At 40.3% G+C, this 22117-nt stretch overlaps 2 protein-coding genes across 15 annotated transcripts in view; both read left to right on the forward strand.

Moving 5' to 3' along the window:
- The window catches only part of elna (elastin a), a 40670-nt gene extending 27712 nt beyond the window's left edge, over positions 1-12958 (forward strand). For 4 of the 14 annotated variants that reach the window (XM_028961601.1, XM_028961612.1, XM_028961606.1 and 1 more), the window contains 31 exons: positions 136-168; positions 461-511; positions 591-671; positions 771-803; positions 1205-1249; positions 1943-2014; positions 2092-2124; positions 2213-2296; positions 2380-2412; positions 2691-2775; positions 2918-2955; positions 3139-3225; positions 3310-3345; positions 3522-3608; positions 3692-3727; positions 3904-3990; positions 4074-4109; positions 4268-4339; positions 4419-4451; positions 5002-5034; positions 5399-5419; positions 5743-5763; positions 6005-6037; positions 6959-7039; positions 7155-7205; positions 8139-8174; positions 8854-8886; positions 9514-9558; positions 10148-10174; positions 11199-11252; positions 11457-12958. In XM_028961601.1, coding sequence (XP_028817434.1) covers positions 136-168; positions 461-511; positions 591-671; positions 771-803; positions 1205-1249; positions 1943-2014; positions 2092-2124; positions 2213-2296; positions 2380-2412; positions 2691-2775; positions 2918-2955; positions 3139-3225; positions 3310-3345; positions 3522-3608; positions 3692-3727; positions 3904-3990; positions 4074-4109; positions 4268-4339; positions 4419-4451; positions 5002-5034; positions 5399-5419; positions 5743-5763; positions 6005-6037; positions 6959-7039; positions 7155-7205; positions 8139-8174; positions 8854-8886; positions 9514-9558; positions 10148-10174; positions 11199-11252; positions 11457-11503 — 1544 coding nt within the window. In that variant the 3' untranslated portion in view covers positions 11504-12958. Of the gene's footprint in view, positions 1-135; positions 169-460; positions 512-590; positions 672-770; positions 804-1204; positions 1250-1942; positions 2015-2091; positions 2125-2212; positions 2297-2379; positions 2413-2690; positions 2778-2917; positions 2956-3138; positions 3226-3309; positions 3346-3521; positions 3609-3691; positions 3728-3903; positions 3991-4073; positions 4110-4267; positions 4340-4418; positions 4452-5001; positions 5035-5398; positions 5420-5742; positions 5764-6004; positions 6038-6958; positions 7040-7154; positions 7206-8138; positions 8175-8853; positions 8887-9513; positions 9559-10147; positions 10175-11198; positions 11253-11456 lie in introns of all 14 variants that reach the window. The other 10 variants (XM_028961603.1, XM_028961605.1, XM_028961604.1 and 7 more) reach the window with 10 other exon arrangements.
- Positions 12959-13427: 469 nt separating this feature from the next.
- limk1a (LIM domain kinase 1a) overlaps positions 13428-22117 on the forward strand; it is a 37310-nt gene continuing 28620 nt past the window's right edge. The window contains exons 1-2 of the mRNA XM_028962362.1: positions 13428-13645; positions 16717-16816. Coding sequence (XP_028818195.1) covers positions 13588-13645; positions 16717-16816 — 158 coding nt within the window. The 5' untranslated portion in view covers positions 13428-13587. The remainder of the gene's footprint in view (positions 13646-16716; positions 16817-22117) is intronic.

Consider the following 22117-nt stretch of genomic DNA (forward strand, 5'->3'; position numbering starts at 1 on the left):
ATAATATTTTATAGCAATTATTAATAAGATAAAGTAAAGCACAAATGTTGCTATATACCATAAACATTATGCTAAAACAAAATATAAGTATATGATACCAGGACTAAGGAATACACATGGTATTTTATGTTATAGGTTATCCAGCAGGAGCCAAAGCTCTCAAATATGGTATGTTCTTCATCTACGGTATGTAATATCATATATTAAATAATATTTGTCAGGCTGAAGAAGATGGAGGGGGTTCTTCTTTTTACTACAAAAATATCAGATTCATTTATGCGCAACACAATGTATTTATTGTAATGTAATTATTGCTGTGAGTCACTGTCACAATAACGGCAGTTAATTGCTCCAAAGCAATGAACTTTTACGCATGTAACCCATATATACTAATATGGCATATTTTTCCTTTGCCCTGATAATTAAAGCAATTTGAGGTAATGTTATGATCCTTTATAAGGTGGTGCTGGAGTTCCAGGAACAGCAACTGGACTCGTGCCTGGGACAGGAGGTCAGTCTAATCTGTGTCTGTCTAAGGAATTGCTACACCCTTTTTTTAATGTCTGATCAGACCTGTCTTCTTGACTCAGTGTTGCCAGGTGTGGTCCCAGGCGGTGTTCCCGGAGGGGTCCCAGGCGGTGTTCCAGGAGGGGTCCCAGGTGTGGTTCCAGGTATATTAAATCAGAAATAGATCATGTAATGCATAAACCAGACCATATCAGCACATAATTTTTTTTATTAATCTATCTTTATATTGTATTTTAATAAAGGTTATCCAGCAGGAGCTAAAGCTCTCAAATACGGTATGAGCTACTTTCCTCGTATTGTTAACTCACTTGTATTCATGTTGAATATACTTAGCCATTACCTGCTGAGAAAGTGGGTCCATTATACAAAATACCAAGACATTCATCAATGATTTAATTATTTTAACGCAGTATGCAAAAAACTTTTCTAGACACATATTTGTGTTTATTGTGCTATTAAATGTAATTATATATAATTACTTCTTTCAAATTTGTGCCAAAATTTAAACCAGATCAATTTCATCTGATGTCCATGTGCAATCACACTTACTTGGGAGTAATGTTTTTTACTTGTCACGTTAGATGCATTACGCACCAAAAACATCTAAAAAATTTTAATCAAACCCTAATCATTCAGAGGTCAGGCCAAGCAGTTAATTTTCCTCTTGGTTCCATAGGGCCTGGAGGAGCTGGAGTACCTGGTGCCACTGGATTAGTGCCAGGTACTGAATCCATTTTTTTGCATCTGATGCTACTGATGCTACTGGGGCAGTGGTAGCCTAGCGGTTAAGGAAGCGGCCCCGTAATCAGAAGGTCGCCGGTTCGATTCCCGATCCGCCAAGGTGCCACTGAGGTGCCACTGAGCAAAGCACCGTCCCCACACACTGCTCCCCGGGCGCCTGTCATGGCTGCCCACTGCTCACTCAGGGTGATGGGTTAAATGCAGAGGACAAATTTCACTGTGTGCACCGTGTGCTGCTGTGTATCACATGTGACAATCACTTCACTTTATTATTATTATTATTATTACTTGGCATGATTTAGGTAGTTGCAGGTTCAAATCTCGAATGGTCAAGGTGCTACTAAGATAACTTTGAGCAAAGTACCATCGTCACACGCTGCTCCCTGAATGCCGTTGATGGGTGATGGGTGATATAAAACACCCTTATTCAGAGCACCTGACAATATGTATTTACAGGGACTGTCCCCTGGAGACACTCAGGGTAAAGTGCCTTGCTCAGGGACACTATGGTAGTAAGTGTGGTTTAAACTTTGGGGACACTTTCAGGACTCTGTGGTCTACTGGTTCATAAGTGAGTGTCTTACCAACTAGGCTATTATTACCCTAAATGCAGAGGACAAAATGTATCACAATGTATCACAATGACGAAACCAACCACTTCCACTTAAATTAGGGGGCGCTGGAGTTGTGGGTGGAACTGGAGGGATTCCAGGGACGGCTACTGGAATTGTACCAGGGGCAGGAGGTAAGTGTTTCTGTCTGAGGAATTGTAATGTCACACCATTTATTTAGTGGATGATCAATGTGTTTCTTCCGACACAGGCTATCCAGGAGGAGTCAAGCCTCCAAAATACGGTGAGGCAACACACCAAGTTCAAGTTGTCGGCTGTAGATTTGTGCAGTGTGTATACAATAAGACATACAAATTTAATAATCTCCACAGGTGTCCCAGGGGGTGTTGGAGTAGGAACTGGGATTGGGGGAGTAGGAACTGGGATTGGAGGAGTAGGAACCGGACCTTTGCCAGGTACCGGAGACACATTCAGCTACTTCTTATCTTCTATTGTTGTGATTTTCTAAATAATTATTTTCATCTGTGCCTTTTTACAGGCTACCCAGGTGGTGTGAAACCTCCCAAATATGGTAAGAATGATTGGCATCTATGGTCTAATAAAGTGGGTTTATGATTGTGCAATGCATATTTATTGAAATAACATGGCTGAAATAATTAATCAATTCTTACATATTCATGCCTAATGGGTAAAAAAAAAATGCTGTTGTTGTTTGTTTTGTTTTTTTTGGTTGATAGCATTTTTGTTATCATTCAATGTAGGGTTATTGACAGCTGATGGCTTGTCCACTTTGATCTTTGACTGACAGTGTAAGGAACTGACAGTGTAAGGAACTAAAACTGTGTTCAGGCCCAGGTATTGGAAGCGTTGCTGGAGTAGGAACAGGGGTGGTGCCTGGCACAGGAGCTGGGACGCTACCAGGGACGGGTGTTGGAGGTAATTATTTTTGCCCCCTCAGTCCACAGTGGACAGTTCACATCTGACCAATGTTCTGACTTAAAGTTAAGGCTTGGTAAAAATGGTGCTCACGTAAGAACTTTTCCAAATAAACTGTCAGTTAATACATATTCAATATTGGCAGGATATCCCGCTGGTGTGAAGCCTCCTAAATATGGTAAGAATCTTGATTAGTGTTAAAACAGTTCACCCTGCAGCCCTGTGTGCCAGATATTATTGATGTTAAGCCCATTGAGACATACTGTTTGTGATTATGGGCTATATAAGAAATATAAATGTTATTGTTGTTGTTGTTGTTTTTTTATTGTCAGTTTCAACAAGTTTGAATATTTGGGTGCAGGGCCAGGTGTTGGTGGTGTTGCTGGAACCGGGACAGGGGTGGTGCCTGGTGCAGGAACTGGGGTGGTACCAGGGACTGGTGTTGGGGGTAACATTTATTTTAACTTTATCTTTAAAAATATATATATTTTAAGAACAAACACAATTACTTGATGTTTATTTGTAACATTAGCAGGATATCCCGCTGGTGTGAAGCCTCCTAAATATGGTAAGAATCTTGATTAGTGTTAAAACTTTTCACCCTGCAGCCCTGTGTGCCAGATGTTATTGATGTTAAGCCCATTGAGACATACTGTATGTGATTATGGGTTATATAAGAAATAAATGTTGATGTTGTTGTTGTTGTTATTGTCAATTTCAACAAGATTGAACATTTGGGTGCAGGGCCAGGTGTTGGTGGTGTTGCTGGAACCGGGACAGGGGTGGTGCCTGGTGCAGGAACTGGGGTGGTACCAGGGACTGGTGTTGGGGGTAACATTTATTTTAACTTTATCTTTAAAAAATATATATTTTGAGAACAAACACAATTACTTGATGTTTATTTGTAACATTAGCAGGATATCCCGCTGGTGTGAAGCCTCCTAAATATGGTAAGAATCTTGATTAGTGTTAAAACTTTTCACCCTGCAGCCCTGTGTGCCAGATGTTATTGATGTTAAGCCCATTGAGACATACTGTATGTGATTATGGGCTATATAAGAAATAAATGTTGTTGTTGTTGTTGTTGTTATTGTCAATTTCAACAAGATTGAACATTTGGGTGCAGGGCCAGGTGTTGGTGGTGTTGCTGGAACCGGGACAGGGGTGGTGCCTGGTGCAGGAACTGGGGTGGTACCAGGGACTGGTGTTGGGGGTAACATTTATTTTAACTTTATCTTTAAAAAATATATATTTTGAGAACAAACACAATTACTTGATGTTTATTTGTAACATTAGCAGGATATCCCGCTGGTGTGAAGCCTCCTAAATATGGTAAGAATCTTTGCCATCAATGATAATAATTTGGGAATCAAATATGCAGTTTCAATAGTTGAAAACTGCTTCAATTCGTAATTGGTAATTGCATAGTTATATTCATTTTGATTAGAATTGTTTGGTTATTTATATTAACGCTTTGTGAACTTGTCCAGGTGTCCAGACTGGTGTGACTGGGGTGGAACCTAATGGTACCAGAGTACCTCCTGTTCCAGTAGCCAAACCAGGTAGTTTGTAAGAGAGTGGGATTATTGCTTTTGCTTTTTCTCTCAATAAACTCTTATATCAGTTATATGTTTATTTCAGGAAAAGATGTGCTAGGAGGAACTGCTGTCCCAGGTATTTTATTATTATTGTTGTTGGTGGGGTTTTTATTCAGTTTATGACACTAGTAGCTAGTTTTGAGAATCTGAGGTTTTTGCAAAAACTCAAACAAAACCTGCTGATTTCAGATAATTAATTCAAATAAATGTATTGTTATTAAAACGTTGAAGTAAAACAACGTTTACACATATACAGAATACAGAAGCATCCAGAAGCCTTAAATCGCCTTAAAAGAAGCCTTTACATGAGCTCTCTCGATTTGGATTACCAGTCAAATCAAGCTTTTTGGTGTCCTATCCGTTTTTCCTTCTAATGACTCCGAAGCGTATCTCTCCCTTGACAACCTGTAAGACCTTCAGACACAAATCTCGCTTGCCACGTTTTCCTGCACTCCTTCACCAGCCTACACCTGATCTGCACATACTCTCCATAGCACAGAAGCTGACGTTCCCCCCTGGAAGTTTCCTTAATGGCCTCTGCTTCAAGCTGAGCCTTTCATGCTATTCACTGCTGCGTCTTTCAAAACCAAAGGATGAACCTGGTGGAACATGTTGTTTTTTGGCAGGAGCGGCAGGTGTCACAAAGGTCCCTCAACCCAGTAAGGTTTACTGTGTTGCATGAAACCGCTGTCTTGACATGTTTTGCTTCTTGCAGATGCATAAACACTTTTTATGTCTTCACTAACTCCTTCTTTCTGTCACTGTCCAAAGGTCCTGTGTCTTTCGTGTAATTCCTTCATATTAAATATTTGGCTGTCAAAATTCTTATGCTTCCCTCATGTCAAAATCCCTAAATACTTCTGGAGGAAGCATTGTGGACAAACATTTGGCTTAAGAGTTTCAGAAGACATTTTCATTTGTGGTTGTTATGGAACAAGGTCATTTCTGAAGTTTGTTCCAGCAAGGGAATTAAATGACCTGTCGATTTGATAACCTCTGACTGCTGAATCTTGTTTCCGACAGGTGCAACTGGGCTAGTCCCAGGTATGTGTTTATTGCCATGTGTATCTGGCATTTGCTTAATTCATTTATTTACCGACATTGGCTCACAACACTTTATATATGCAGGTTTATATATTTTTACACTGTGCTTTAGCGTCCTCTAGCGTTGATAAGGGAACAGCAACATTTTATCAGTTATTCTATAATTATTCAGAATTCTACATCATGAATTAATTTATTTACTTTTTATTTATTAGACTTATTCAATTGCTTATATATCTGCACAACTCTGCACAACTGTAAATAAAAATGCTTGATAAATGAAATTGTATTTTAATTCTATTCTTTCTGTTTGGCATATTCAGCTCAAACTCAGCCAGGTGCAGGTAAGTGGCAATCTCTTTATACTAATTCAAACAGTAATATAATAACTCATTATGTCTCTGACTTTTAAATTGGGTTATATGCGCGTTACAAAATGCAAATCATCAGACTGGCCACACGATGGCGACTACATCAGAAGTTTAATTCTGTCAGCGGTACTGAAATATCACCTTCTTTTCGCATTATTATTGTTCGTTTTATTTATTTGTTTGTTTGTGTGTCTATTTATTTTTTATTCATTAGAAATTGCTGCAAAGCCGCCCAAGCCAGGTGTAGGTAAGATTATAATAAAAATGAAATTGCTATGCAATTGTTAACATAATGACATTTTAACTTATTAGGAGTGTTTTAATGAAATTATCCTGCAATTTATATTTTTCTAAAACTCTCAGAAAATCCAGCATACATTTTGTTTTGTTGTAATGCCACAAGTACAATGCAATGCATGTTAACTTCCCCAAACTGTAGTAGGACAATACCGTCACATAACAGAATGCAGGTCTGGATTGGATTGACAGTTGTCTGGAAATATACTGTCAGGCTTGCAGATTGATTGTTATTGCAACTCTTGAAATTCTCATCTCCCTTAAGCAATGACAGACCTGTCAGCACCTCTAAGTAGCAGGCATACATATGCTCAGTGGGGTGGGGTGAAATTTTACAACACTCTTCACTTGCCAAACAAAGAGAACCAAATGTTCTCAATGTGACATGGGAATAATGGACACATAAAAACATATTTTGAAGGGTATAATAAGGTGCTAGAGGAGTCGTAAAAAAATATTGTGAAATGCACCTGCTGTTTGGAGAATTATATACATTTTCCCACAATTTGCTGTCCAATTGTCAGGCTCCACCACAAAGATGCGGCGGGGAAAAATAACTAAACTAAATGGGTCACTGCCCACAAAAGAAATCCACGGTACAGGCAAATATAACAAATACACAAGCAGGTAGTCAAAATATACATAAGGATGAAACTAAACACAGACTGAAGGGAACTGAAGTCTTTATAAAGGGTTATGGAAAGTATGAAGGCCCATCAGGTCTGGGCTGTGCCTTAAACTTTAAAATAGCAATAAAAACTTCATAAAGACAATATTGTAATTGAGTAAGTGTTGAAAATGTGTGTGCACTTATATTGCAAAAAAAGTGTTGTAAAGTTTTGAGATCAATTGTTCGGTATCTTCCCACCAGGACCGTACCAGGGTGGACTTGCAACAGGGATTGGTCCTGGTGCTGGAGTTCTTCCTGCAGCCAAACCTCTGAAACCTCCAAGTACGTTCACCCAAAAATTAACATTCCTTTTTTATGAGTTTTATGAGTTTTTGTCACATTCCCATCCATTTGTCAGTATAACTTTCCCTGTGTCTTCCCTGTCTTTCTCCACCAGCTGCAGGAGCAGGTACCGTGCCGGGAGTTGGACAGCTCCCCCTGTCGATAGGTAGTGGCTAATCTTCAATATTTATAAAAGTGACTGTTTATGACCAGTAATTACTCCAATAATCAGCACCTGAGTCCAATTTTCTATAATATTGGATAGGTACAGTACAGGCAAAAAGTTTGGGACAAACTTCATTCAATGTGTTTTCTTTATTTTCATGACCATTTACATTGGTAGATTCTCACTGAAGGCATGAAAACTATGAATGAACACATGTGGAGTTATGTACTTAACAAAAAATTAAAACATGTTTTATATTTTAGTTTCTTGAAAATATCCACCCTTTGCTCTGATTCCTGCTTTGCACACTCTTGACATTCTCTCGATGAGCTTCAAGAGGTCGTCACCTGAAATGGTTTTCCAACAGTCTTGAAGGAGTTCCCAGAGGTGTTTAGCACTTGTTGGTCCCTTTGCCTTCACTCTGCGGTCCAGCTCACCCCAAACCATCTCGACTGGGTTCAGGTCCGGTGACTGTGGAGGTCAGGTCTCCACTTTTTATGAAGTACATAACTCCACATGTGTTCATTCATAGTTTTGATGCCGTCAGTGTGAATATACCAACATAAATGGTCATGAAAATAAAGAAAGTTTGTGTCCAAACGTTTGGCCTGTACTGTAAATACTGTTAAAGTTGTTATGAATGTTACGTGCTAATGCTAATGCTATTGTACAATACTGTGTTCAGATGAGATAATTAATTTGGCTTGCTATAAACTCTAATCATATAATCATACACTATTAATACAGTACTACAGTACATTTCTTGAACAGTGTAGTAGCCAGATCCAGAGCAACTTACAACCCGTAGTGACAGGGACAGTCCTCCTGGAAACACTCAGGGTTAAGTGTCACGCTCAGGGACACAATTTTGGTTCATAGGCAAGTGTGTTACCCCACGAGGCTACTACCACCCAATTATCATTATCATTACAGATCCCAGCCTGAGAAGCGTTAAGCCACCAAAACCAGGTACAGTTCTGAGCATGAGTTTATCCACAGTACTGTGGTGTCTTAAGCCAGGAAGCAAAGGCTCAAGAGACTTTGGGCCTACTTTGTATCTGGCCTTCTGTGTGAGATCTGTGGTCTTATCTTAGATTCCTGAATGCGGCCTCGCCCAGTCTTTCATCTGACAGCATGTTCATGGAATTTTTTTTTCTTTCCAGTATTACTGGAATGTGGCTAAAAATACTGCATGGCGACTGGGCAGACAACACAAGAGACAGGAGAGTCACTCAACCCAGAGATATGCAGTACAATCTGATATTTTTTAAATCGGTATATTAAAAAAAATCTACAACTTTAAAATTGTAATACAAGGCGCATCATAACACATGGATAACCATAGGATATCATGGTTATATCGCTTCCAGTTTGCCATGACCTTGGCATAAGAACAGAAAATTACAGGAAAGCGGCTCCCACCGGAGCTCAGAAACTGGAATTTCTGATGGCTTTTTGGACGCCCGCTATGTGCAAATAGAATGGTGCCTTAGAGATCCTTCTCTGGCTCTCTAATTGGTTGATGCAACCAATAAGAGCAAATAAGCCGGCCATTTGTGCTGAGAAATGCACTTTGAGAAGGAATAACACAGGCTGTTTTTTTTTTTTTAAATCATGGAAGATGATAATTTCTCTGCTTTCCCTACAGGCTATGGCTCTTTGGGTACTGGATATCAACCAGGTGAGTAGTGTATGAACCAATAACTTTATTTATTTATTATAATTCATTATAATAAGTCCAGACCCCCATGCCCATTTACTCAAATATGCTTAGGTATATATAGTCCATAAACACATATCACCATCTACAAGAACTACAAGAACTGTTTGTGCATTTTCCATTTTGCGATTTTGGATTAACGTATTTGTTATGCACATATTTAAAAACATGATCTCACATTGGTGCTCAGAAGCCTTCAGCCTGTCAGACGTAGCGGGAAACTGGGCTGCTCCGCTCACCAGGGCCTCTGACTCAATAGCACAGTGTTGGGATTTCCACTCTGCAGCTTCACCATTGACAGCTGTGTTTATCGGCCTGCGCCAGCATCCACGCAACTCCTCCCACATCCCAGCCTGACACTTCCAGCAGTAATCCTGCTCGGCCCCGCTTTCTACTTATAGTGTTGTTCCAGATTATCCAGAGTTTAGAAAATCTCAATACCGTAAAGTCGATTTAGCAATGTTATGCCATGTATATAGGTCATAGCACATGGTATATACATGTATTAGCTCATACCCTAATCCTGCTAAAAAATGGCACTGTATTGTTTGATTTGTGGTAAAACTCTGGTTTGTGCCTTATTTGTAGGTGCTGCTGTCCCTGGCTATGGTGGCTACCAACAGCCTTATCCAGGTAAAGATCCGGCCTCATCCATTTTACTGCAGACCATACATTTGAACACTGTATATGATTGTGAGCAATCACTACTAATAATTGTGTGTCAAAATAACTATTACGGACAAATAATTAGATTATTAACTACTGCATGTTGCCTACTGAGCTGTTGCATGGGGCCATATATTAATGTTCTTGTTTATTGTTGTTTAATGTATTTATGGTAATTGTTTTAATGACTGATTTTCAGAGTATTTTGTGGAATTGTGCCTGGTTTAAGGCATATTGGTCATTTTGGGATATTACCATAGAGAGTAGAGACAGTGAAGAAGAGAATCGAATTTGCGTTTGATTCATGTAACCGGACCAATTGCCAGTGAACTTGGTAATATAAATATCCAGCACCTGACATGCAAAAGAGAGCAAGTCATTTGACCAGATTAGCTTCAGCCTGCTGTCCTTCCTTGGAAAATGAAATGAGATTGCCTGGGATGACAAGTCCAATCACTAACAAAGCCCATTCATGATGTTCAGGAAGATCTTTTGTTCATGTGACTGAAATGCAAATGTGCTACAGTTCCTCATTTTTTGAAACATTTTTTTCCAGGATATGGAGGAGCAGTGTCTCCACAAGGTACTGACACTGATCCCTCACTGACAGTTCAGAGCAAAAAGATAGGTTTCAGAGAATTTATTTTAGATGGACTGTACTAGAAGCAGAAGATGCATGCAATGATTTCAGCATGATTTCCCAGGCTGATGAAATTGTGAGTTACCGTTTGCTTATGTCACTGCTAACAGCTCAAAAATTCCTGAAGTGCATTGACTTGGACAATCAATACAATTCACCAAAAAACTTTTAATTTCTTTAGTGTTTTTTAACAATGTCCTTAGCCTTATTTGTTAATTTATTTTCAAACCATATTAAGTTCTGATGTGGTGCTTTGATTGGCTGAGTGCAACCATCACTAATGGAGTGAAAGGTTGTAATAATTAATAGTCTAATATTAATCCTCAACATGTGCTTAGAAGGAAAGCAGTTCCCACCGGAGCTCAAATTAGATCCAGTCAAAATACCCCCTATTTAATCACATTGTTCCAATGAATAAATACTTTATTATCTTGCATTTATAACGTATTTATTTATTCATTTTATTGGACCGAAAAATAACAACATGTTTATTTATCTGGTAATGTCACCAGACAGGGCAGTTGTGGCCAGGCGGTTAAGGAAGCAGCCCCATAATCAGAAGGTTGCCCACTGCTCACCAAGGGTGATGGTTAAAAGCAGAGAACACATTTTGTTGTGTGCACCGTGTGCTGTGCTGCAGTGTTTCACAATGACAATTACTTCACATTCACTTTCTCTGACTGATTTGCCATTCCGTAGATTCAGGCCTTAGTTTATACACCCCTGGATTACGATAAATTATCAATATTGATTACCAAAATTTAATACGAGCCTAAAAAAGGCATTAAAATAATATCACCTGCACCTGCACAGAAATCGTCCCAACTGAAAAACAGAATATGTGTTTACTGTTATTAGAACAATGGTCTCATATCTTTGTAGATGTCATTGAGATCGATTGTCAATCGATTGCTTTAGTAATTTTTAAACATATTATATTGCTCATTCCCTTTGTTCCCCTTTGCAGCCAAAGCAGCCAAATACGGCGCACTCCAAGGATTCCTTGGGGGAGGCCTTGGAGGTGTGTCTAACAGTACATTATTAATTATATATAATAGTGAACTGGCATAATTATCTTTGTGTTAATTTGATCATGGAGTTTTGTAATATGTGCATAGAACCACTGTGCCGTGCCCTCCATTTCTTGTAACTATTAACTAGAACATACAGCATTTACTATATTCACGTATTCACTGCACCTGACCAGCTGAAATGTCTTTTGCAGGTGGAGCTGGATGCCAAGGCAAATACTGTGGACGAAGGAGAAAATAAAAGATCTCTTGAGATGTGAACCTGACCTCAAGGAAACAATGGTGCTACTGCATGATCTAGAATGTACATTTGATACACGAGAGGAACGGCCTTAATGTACAAACATTACATACTGTAGGAAATATTTAGCAAACCCCCAAATCCCAGAACTTTGCACCACAGACAATGTACTGTTCAATGTGACAGGCACAATGCCAGCAGAGCTGAGACCGTTGGTTATTACGAAATGCTCATTCCACTGGTGTCGTCTGGTAGCTAGATTAAGTAGCTATGGAAACAAAGAAGCAAAGACATAGCAAAGAACTGGTTCAGTGTGCGTGTAAACGTTTATGACCTGGCACATTCTCTCAAGTCAACTTGTTTGTGTCCCTGAATCAATTGTGGGATTTTGCCCATTTTGTTAGACTCCTTTTGACATGTGCAAGTAAGTACATGTTAAGTACAAGTCTTGACAATATTATTTTAGACCTACAATCCAATTTGATATCTCTATGGCAGCTAGCTATTTCAGCTGGCTCTTAAACAATGGTGCCCAACATCCTATATTCTCAATACTTATGTTATGTAAGCATGAAGAGCTATTTTGCTCTGATAGTGTTCAGCCGATATCAGATGTAATGGAGCATTATGGTGCAGTATAGACAATATTATGCCTTGAATTTCTTGAAGTAGGTGGGAACTGTTTTTGGCATTACAGGAAGTAAAGCCAATATCAACCAAAAAAAAATTTACTAATCCAAATAAGTCATTACTGTTCTGGCATGTATACTATGTATAAATGACTTAAAATAGATTTTGAACAGTTTTAACAATGATGAATTCCCTGTCTTTGGGAAAAGGTGCTTCTGTCACTTGACTCAGAATGTTTTTCTTAAAAAATGTTTATACTCTTATACATTTTTATACGTAATATACATAGAAAATTAGACAGTTGTTGCATTTGTTTGTTTTTTTTTTTTTGCATCACGTTGAACTTGATTTTAGAAGCTAAGAAACCTTTTTACAAGATTACAGTAATAATCTTTTAACAATCAGTATTTCATGCATTATCTTACTGTGGATTTTTTTAATGCTGTTCAAGATTTTTTTTTTTTTATGTAAGGCTGTGTTTGTGTGTTTTTTTCCCCCCACATTAAGTATGTGTGAATTTGTATTTTATCATTCTCATTGGTGGTTGGAACTTTTTGAGCATCTCCACCGTGATAAGATCCACACTTTAGGCTTTGTGGGCTGCCGAGTTGACAATGTGACTGCGCCCATTCTGAACTGTCTGTGAGCCCCGTTCAATCTCCCTTGTCCATTGTGCCGTGGAATTTCCATCTTTATTTAATGGGAGGGGTGGGGGTTTTGCACTTTTTCTTTCCACGACGCACGTTTGTCTAGGAACACCGGCATTTTAACTGCTTTCATAGTCTAAATTACGAAATAAAACTTGTCAATAAAGACTTAAATATATGCGTCATGTGTGTTCAATTCGTGGCCCATATGCTATTTATTATTATATGTGCAGTTTTTGGAGTTTTGCACTCGCACGTTCTCAAGTTAACTTGCCATGGAAGTGTTGCCAGATCTTGCGACATAATGAAGCGAGGAGGTACTCGACGGGGAACAAAAATAAACGTGTCATTTCTCCTATAGAACAGCTTCCAATGCCTCGATTGTGTTTACTGTTTTTGAGGTTTGTATTTTTGTTTAGTTACCACGTTTTACCTTTTTGTAATCGATTATAACTAATAATCAAAGCTAACTACCACGTCACTTGGGCTGCTGGAAAGTTTGTGTCCTATCTCTTCGAAGCAAACGGCTTAAAAAAGACCAGAATTAAACCGAACTTCGACGTAAAAGCGCATAACAGCCTTACTTATATGTAGCGGACATGGCAACCTCTTGTAGTTGCGCAACGCGGCGTGCCGAGAGCCACAGGGCGCACTGCGCATCTCGCATCCTGCGCACCACAGTTACTTCCCGAAAATTCCCCGGGATCACGTTGGGTTGGCCAGCCAGCAGTCGCCCCGGCCGCGCCGACCGAGCCCGGTGACCGCATCTGAGTCCGGCTCCTGAGCAGAGCACCCGGCGGAGGGCGGATGAGGTTGATGCTGCTTTGTTGCACCTGGAAGGACGAACGAATGGGAGAGGAGGAAGGTGAGAGGAAAGCGTGCAGCCTATTCATTTTTCCTTTTTTTTTTTTGTCGTTTTATCGGCTCCTCCGGTGAGTCTCAGCCCCACACTTGTTTTTGCGTGTTTTCGGTGCGCCCACGACACATAAGCAGCGTGCAGCTTCTGCAGAGTAATCCTACATGCACCCATGTGCATATTCTGTATGTCATTTATTACTATTTAACGCGCACGTAATGATATTCTGTTGCAGCGATTGTCACAAATGACGTTGATATTGCTGTAAAAAAAAGTGACGGCGTCGTCACCACAGTTCCTTAACTTCAGTGTACTCGTGGACCAGATACGGGCACCCACGTATTTCTGTGTTGTGAGGGTACAGGAACAGTGGAGGGTGGGGTACAGGGTAAACTTGAATTCCCCTGGACTGATGGCACGTCATTTTTTAAATGACGTAGGAGATATTCATTTGTGCATCCTGGCACCCCTGGAAGAAGACTCGTCACTCAGCAACATGTTCCGTCTTGTACTTGCATCTCAGGTGCCATCCCCTGGTTCGAGATCAGTCGTCAGTCGTGGATTCTGTGCACAGATCTGCGTCTGTTTGCTCACACACACACACACACACACACACACCAACTCCTGTAGACCTGGTAATACTGTTACCTCCATAAACTAATATTCTTTTTATTCTTTGTCAATGCACTGCCCTGCCAGTGTTTTTCCAGTGAAATATATTATGTAGAATTATGCACGCATACAAGCCCATTTGTAGCTGAAGCCAAAGTCCCGTTGTCAAGGCAAAGGAAAACGTGTGAAACTGTTCTGTGTGGCGGACGTGAAATCGAGGCCGGGGAAGTGCTGTCACCAGCGCCCGGGTTTCCATTCGCAGTATTTGCAGTGGAGGCCTCATTTACTCCGCAAATTGTACACAGTTTTTATCAGAAGCCTTTATCCAGAGCGACTTACAGTCAGTAGTTACAGGGACAGTCCACGTAGAGACACTCAGGGCACAGTGTCTTGCTCAGGGACACTATGGTAGTAAGTGGGGTTTGAACCTGTGACTTTGTAGTCGACCGCTAGGCTTCTACCGCCGCACCTGTGCTTTCTTAGTCCGGTTGAGGTCATTCCATCATGACATACATTTGAGTTGTCACACATGTTGAAACCTGATGATATGTCATAGTCTGTATAACATCCTGTTTGTTCTCAATCACAAGTTACTATCAAAGTTAAAAATGTTGAACTTGCCATGAACATCATAGCTAAAACGTTCCCTCTCTCTTTGGTTTACACACTATAATGCAGGGCTGTCTCTGTATGACAAAACACTCATTATTTCAACTATGGAATGGCAAATACATACAGTACAGACCTTTACTGGACACACCATCCCATTCAATGTGTTTTCTTTATTTTCATATTTTCATTTACGTTGGTAGATTCTCACTGAAGGAATCAAAACTATGAATGACCACATGTGGAGTATAAACTTAACAAATGTGAAATAATTCAAAACATGTTTTATATTCTAGTTTCTTCACAATAGCGGCCCTTTGCTCTGATTGGGTTCAGGTCCGGTGACTGTGGAGGCCAGATCTCCACTTTTTGTTAAGTACATAACTCCACATGTGTTCATTCATAGTTTTGATGCCTTCAGTGAGAATCTACCAATGTTAATGGTCATGAAAATATAAAGAAAACACATTGAATGGGAAGGTGTGTCCAAACTTTTGGCCTCTACTGTATGTATTTGCCATTTTATTGCCTTCCATAGTTTAAATAATGAGTGTTTTGTCATACAGAGACAGCCCTGAATTATATATGCAATATATATATATTTATTACGGGCAATCAAGAGTTTATTTCTATATTTACAAAAGCAATTTTCTTCACAGAAAGTTAAGCCAAAATCCATATTTAGAGGTCCTGCCAGTAGCTCTTGTTGCTATCCTGCTTTTTATTTTTTGGCAGTGCATTCTGGAAACCTGACTGTGTTGATGTCAGCTTGCTGTGAGAGGCTGTTTCTTTTGAATTCCGTTTGAGCAAACTCTCACTGGACACGCAGCACATTTTCTTCCGTTCCACACATTTTTGTGGACATTGTGGACCTGTGTGTCAGAGTCACTCATCACACTACAATATATTAAATGACACAATGGGACGTTGAACTTAATGTGTAATTTTTAAACATTTCACAAAGTGAATTTTTTTTTACAAAGTGAGTTTTTTCAATAAGATATGCACATTGCATATAGATGTCTTGTTTGGTCAATTTTTTTTAGAAAACTCACCACCACATTCAGGCTGTGCTGTGTAAGATAAATCAAAAGCATAAATTCAACATTTTCAGGAAGCCGCTGGATGTTTTGTCCTGGGTCTCTTGAGTACATTATGCTTAGAAGATAATTCCAATTGGCCAGTGCACATAGCATAAACATAATATTCTGTATAGGGGTGTTAGAAAATATCAATACAGCAATATTTCATGATATTTTACATGGATATATTGTATCAATATGGGGACATTAAATATACTGATATTTTGTATAAATTTAAATTTAGTCCAAAAATCTGTTCTTTTCGGAGTTATGTTGTATTGGCTGAATTATTAATGTAATGTGATCCACACATATTGCAGGCAGCATCTTGTAATTCAGCTGTTTTTTCCATTTTCAGCAAACTGTAGAATATTGCAATATGTACAGTATCACAATATATCATGACCCATGTATCAATATGCGATAGGTATTGCGAGATCCTTGCCAATACACACCCCCAATACAGTAAATACCTTTCAATATGTTTGGTATATTTGAATATGGTGAGTATGGCGGTGGAGCTTATTCCTTGTCAATTTTATGTATAATTTACTAAATTCACTGATTCACTATAGTGCATGTGATAAATCTGTGGGGGGGGCGTTAAATGAAAAGGAAAATGTAAGTCAGATAACGTTTCAGTGGCGATGGCAACAGGGCATGAAATGAACTGCAACCAGGTCGTGCTGACTGCTGCCCCCGCCGCCGTTTGACCTTGACCCGCGGCGCCTTCCAGTCACCCTCACCCTCCGCTCACTGACCGCTTGTTCTCTGCAGCTGGTGGAAGCTTGCCTGTGTGTGCGGGATGCCGACAGCACATCTACGATGAGCAGTACCTCCAGGCCCTCAACACTGACTGGCACACGGTTTGCTTCAGGTAAACTCACGCTTCCTTTGAAACCAAACATGGCCCAGGTTCAGCCTGGGGGCCTTAAATGCTTTTTGTTTGCATTTGGTTTGCTCCTCATACATCAGTGACTGGTTCTTTGTTCATGTGGTCAGTAGGAAATGGCCATTTACCATCTTTATGTCGTTTTATGGCATTTTTAGCCATGGCCTTTTGTGTCTATGTTCCTGGTGTTTTGTAATATTTAAATAGTTCATCCCACACCTAATGTTAACACACATACATACACGCCTCCACAGACCAAATATCTCCACTACTCTGGGGAGCATACACTTATTTCTGTCCGGTTTTTTCCCGATAACCCATTAGTCAGCTGTTTGTGGTTGCTTACAGGTTGCCAGCCGTTAGCCAGGAACTCCATCTTCCAAATGAACAGAGTTAGTTTAACCACCGTACTCTTTGGAAAGTAGGCATTGAAAAGAGACTCTAAAGTTACACATAAATGAAAATCAGAAGCATAAGCAGTAGGGCTGTGGTTGGATGAGGCTTTGGATGAGGTTGGATGTGTGTTGAAAGAGAAAAGTGAAAGTGAAGTGATTGTCACATGTGATACACAGTAGCACAGCTTGTGTGTTTGTGTGTGAAACCTTTTTTCATTTAAAGTTAATGAGACTTAAATTAAAAAGACCACACGAGGGCAATATGAAAAATCAATGGGCGTTGTTTGTTAAGTTCTTGTGCTCAACCAGCTTTATCTAGTGATTTTTTCATTATAAGCAACCCCTGGTTTGAAGATGTTTCAACAATTAAGCTTTTACAGTTTTAATTTATGCCTATTTGTTTCTGTTTGGAGAAAGCGGATATGCATCAAAAATGGTGTGTACCAGAAATTGTAGGGTTTATGGAAGAGTGATTCAGCTAAAGTGGTGATGGTGGTGCGTAAATCAGGGGTTTTCTACCATTGCATCTATGTTACCATCAGTTGCATCATAGGGAATTATGTAGGTAGATATCCGCCTTCTGTTGTCTATTTTTATGTCACTGTCACAAACTGATGACTGCCAAGGGCAATCAGAATGCTACACTAAGAACTTGCTGTTCCCCCCAGTGTCAGTCTGGTACCCATCCGTGGCAGAGTTTTGTAATTACCGCTTGATCATTACGTGAAGTCAGGGTATGAAGTCATCGTCTTACCGTGGACCTTGTGTTTGTGGTCACGTCAGCTGCTCAGATAGAGGAAGCTGAGTGTAGAGCCTGAGTCAGAGCTTCCCGTGCCTGTTTATACTCCAGCCGGTCTCCAGCCAGTGCAAATCAGCAGTTTATTAACACACTATATGCATTATTGCATTATTGTGTTACAAGTTTTTTTTTTATTCATTGTGTTTATAGTTTCCTTGTCAGTTAAAAGAACATAGCATGTGGACACATATTAATATTTTGATATTTCTATGCTGCAATTCCAGTGGATTTGAGCCTAGTGGGTGTTACTCTACCATGGCAACAGCCTGAACTGATCAGTATTTATTTTAGTCCTGGCGTACAGGCATAGAAGACTTGCTAAATCCATCAACAGTGTAAAATCATTTTTTCCACCTTTCAGTTGTTACTTTTAACCTTGAATGCTGAAGGTCGTGGTTTGTGCTCATCCTGGCCTGACATTTATCTCCAGGAATGAAAAAGGAAATTAAACACACGGTACACTGTACATTGTGCAAAAACATACACACACACACATAATTGGATTTTTTTTAAAGCAGCACATTGATAGCAGGGCCTTTTGGAATAGTATTGCCTAGTATTTATCTATTCATTTATCTTCCAATGAATTAACTAATTTTATTCCAGAGTTGACCTGCCAGGGCCTCTGCCTCACCTGGGGCAATAAATAACAGCAATCCCACCCACACGTGGTTAATATTAAGATGAGGTGGTCTGTTGTAGCCCACAATTCCCTGTGCATGGGAGGATGGTTCACCACAGACGTTTGAAATGAGAGAACGGTCCTTTGAGTGCACTGTAAGGATTATGTTATACAAACTTTGTGCTGAACACCCGCTCCCGGAGTTTAATGGGGTAAAAAGGCAATAATGAGCCTCATTTCTGAACTGAGAGGATTTCATGCAGCCGTAATGCAAATAAAAGTGATGGATTAATGGATTGTTTTTTTATTAATTGTTTTTTTAGTTTTGTTTTAGAGTAAAAAAAACAACTAGCGGAAGATATCATTAACTTGCAAAAACACGGTTATTGCACATTTTGTCAAGCAGTGCTGTATAACAGAATGTCCCTGTGTTTTTCGTCCCTTCTTGCTGGAGACCTCAGCAGACTTTTTCTCTCGGTCTGTGTGGTGCTTCTACAACCCGGCTTTTGCTTTAAAGTTTTTTTTAAATTTATTGCTAAATGGGGCAGTGGTGGCCTAGCGGTTAAGGAAGCGGGCCTGTAATCAGAAGGTTGCCGGTTCGAATCCCGATCCGCCAAGGTACCACTGAGGTGCCACTGAGCAAAGCACCGTCCCCACACACTGCTCCCCGGGCGCCGGTCATGGCTGCCCACTGCTCACTCAGGGTGATGGGTTAAATGCAGAGGACAAATTTCACTGTGTGCACCGTGTGCTGTGCTGCTGTGTATCACATGTGACAATCACTTCACTTTAAATCTGCAAATGGACTTCTCCAGGCAACGAAATTGGCACAGAGCTTTAAAAGTCCATTAGCAGCTAGGCTATAGAGTTGGAGATTTGGCAAAGACATGTGGGTCACTGAGATCGTCGGGAGGGTTGGGTGTGTGTCAGTGCGGCGTGCAGATGGGCAGAAGATCTGCACATCTGTCGCTTCTGGTGGGGGGAGGAGGTGGGTGACACAAAGGATTGGAGCAGAAAAAAGATTGTTGCTGTCCATGTCCCTGGCACGTGGACCTCTGCATTGCACACCTGAGTCCCTGGATTATTTAGGACATGTGAGGGATTTCACATCACATTTTTACTCTCTATGCTGTTGGAATTTACACAGGTTTGCAGGATCAGAAAAGTGCTTGTGGGTGTTTTTGGAGTAGTTCTGACTTTGCATGGTACAGACTCCATGATTGTACAGAGATTGCGCTGGAGACCTGGGTTTGGGTGGGTGGGTGGGTGAGTGGGTTCTCTGCCCTGCCCTGCTTGGATTTTGCCTGGAATTTGCAAATGTTTCTCCCTTGACACACAGGCTTTGTGAATGGGTGGTAGTAGCCTACTGGGTAACACACTCACCTATGAACCAGAAGACCCAGGTTCAAATCCCACTAACTACCATTGTGTCCCTAAGCACTTAACCCTGAGTTGCTCCAGGGGGGGGACTGTCCCCTGTAACTACTGATTGTAAGTCGCTCTGGATAAGGGCGTCTGATAAATGCTGTAAATGTGAATAAATGATGCTTAAATTGTCCGTGTGTGGCACTTACATTGCTGGATAGATGAACTGACAGATGAACTGACAGTTTCATGTGTTTTTAATACGGACACCCAGTACAGTTAGCAGTACCTTCATGTATATTTGATTAAGCTGACTTTTGTGGAAAAGGACTGTTTTGACTCCTGGTATCACTCAGTGCTGGCATCATTTGCAACTGTAGTGTGTATTTGTTTTTTCTGAAAAAAAAAAAAAAAAAAAAAAGAAGAGAACAGCCCATTCCCATGTACTCGGTTATAGATGTTTCCATAGCCTGCTGCAGGACTGTTCATTTGAAAGGCGAAAAAAAAGGAGCATGGTTTGTTTGAAAGTCTGCGAGATGTCCCCTGGGTGGGAAATGAGATTGTGAGCACAGCTTTTACTTCATGGGAAAGTAGCGCTCGGACTGAGTGGCCAGCGTTGGATCCAGCAGTTCCCCCCGATTCCCAGCGCGGACCTGACTCACAGGGCCGAACACGAGGAAAGGTCCAAGTTCAGATGTACTTTTAAAAATAGAATAGCAAACAGAGGAAAAAAAGAAACACGGCCCGCAGTCACAACTTTTGCAGATTGCTTGAAATCTTCTGGTCCATGAACAACAAAAATAACAGAACACCATGTATTACGCAGATCATGCGGTACACACTTACCATAGAAAATCCCATCATTAATCATGTTCTGCTGTGCACCGCATGTGAACTGTTTTTAGGGCTCAATAGACAATACTCTGCTTGGACCACATCATTCTCAGAAGTTATTTCTGTTTTGATTTGTTTATCAATTTTGGGGGCAAAAAAATGAACTCTGGTCCGCCATCGGCTGAGAGAGGACCTGGGATTGACGTTATATCAATATGAGTCTCTGTAAAAATATTGTTACTCTGTTACCGAAACAAGTTGCTGCCAGAATGGCATTGCTTAGGAACAGCTGACATTCAAACATCAATGTTAAAGGTTAAATTCTATGCAAGTGCATTAATACAGTCAACTGTGTGTTGTAGTATATGAAAGTATGTATGAGTATATAGGAGTATATGTCCTCTGCTTTTAACCCATCACCCTTGGTGAGCAGTGGGCAGCCATGACTGGCCTCCGGGGAGCAGTGTGTGGGGACGGTGCTTTGCTTAGTGGCACTGGCACCTCAGTGGCACCTTGGGGATTTGGGATTCAAACCGGCAACCAGTTTCAGACCAAACGTGGCAGGCACGTAATAATGCCCTATGTAAACCACTGATTTGAGCGCATCTGACAATGGTGCAGTGAGCTGTGTGCAAAAGGAGCATTCTTCGAGCTCCTGCAACTTTTCAGGCAACTTTTTGCATGAGATCTAACTTTGATGCAGAGCTCACTGCACTGTTGTTTTTTTATGAATAGTCCATTTCATAGGTCCTTTTGTGCAGTTGTATTTTGTGATTTCTGAAAGCCATAACGTGTTGATATATAACGTGTTGATATATAAAGTTCTTCAAAAACGATAATATTAAAGCAAAAATGTTCACTTGTATCAGAATCTGTATCGGAATGGGTATCTGCAGTAATGTTTCGGGACTGAATCGGAAAAAGTGTGAATTGGCCCATCCCTATTAATTTTGCATCAATATATATTGTATATTTATTTCGGTTTGGTCTCCAGCATATCCTGAACTCCTGGGTTTGTTGTACATCTGCATGCTCCTGTTTCAACATGATCAATAATGTTATGCTTGTTACGTTCGGGGTTAAGGGCTGCAACAACAACAACGGGATATCAGATTATTCCGATATCCTGCACCGGTTTGGGAGGGTGATGGATATCACATGACTCCTTCCTCCCAAAGTTATCCAGCCACTAGCTGTGGGTACCAGGAGCAAAACCAAAACATTTGGTTGCCATATTGGCTCATTCTTCTGTCAAATGCATGGTTTAGGCA

This window comes from Denticeps clupeoides, chromosome 19, assembly GCF_900700375.1.
Source record: "Denticeps clupeoides chromosome 19, fDenClu1.1, whole genome shotgun sequence".
Classification (NCBI taxonomy): Eukaryota; Metazoa; Chordata; class Actinopteri; order Clupeiformes; family Denticipitidae; genus Denticeps; species Denticeps clupeoides.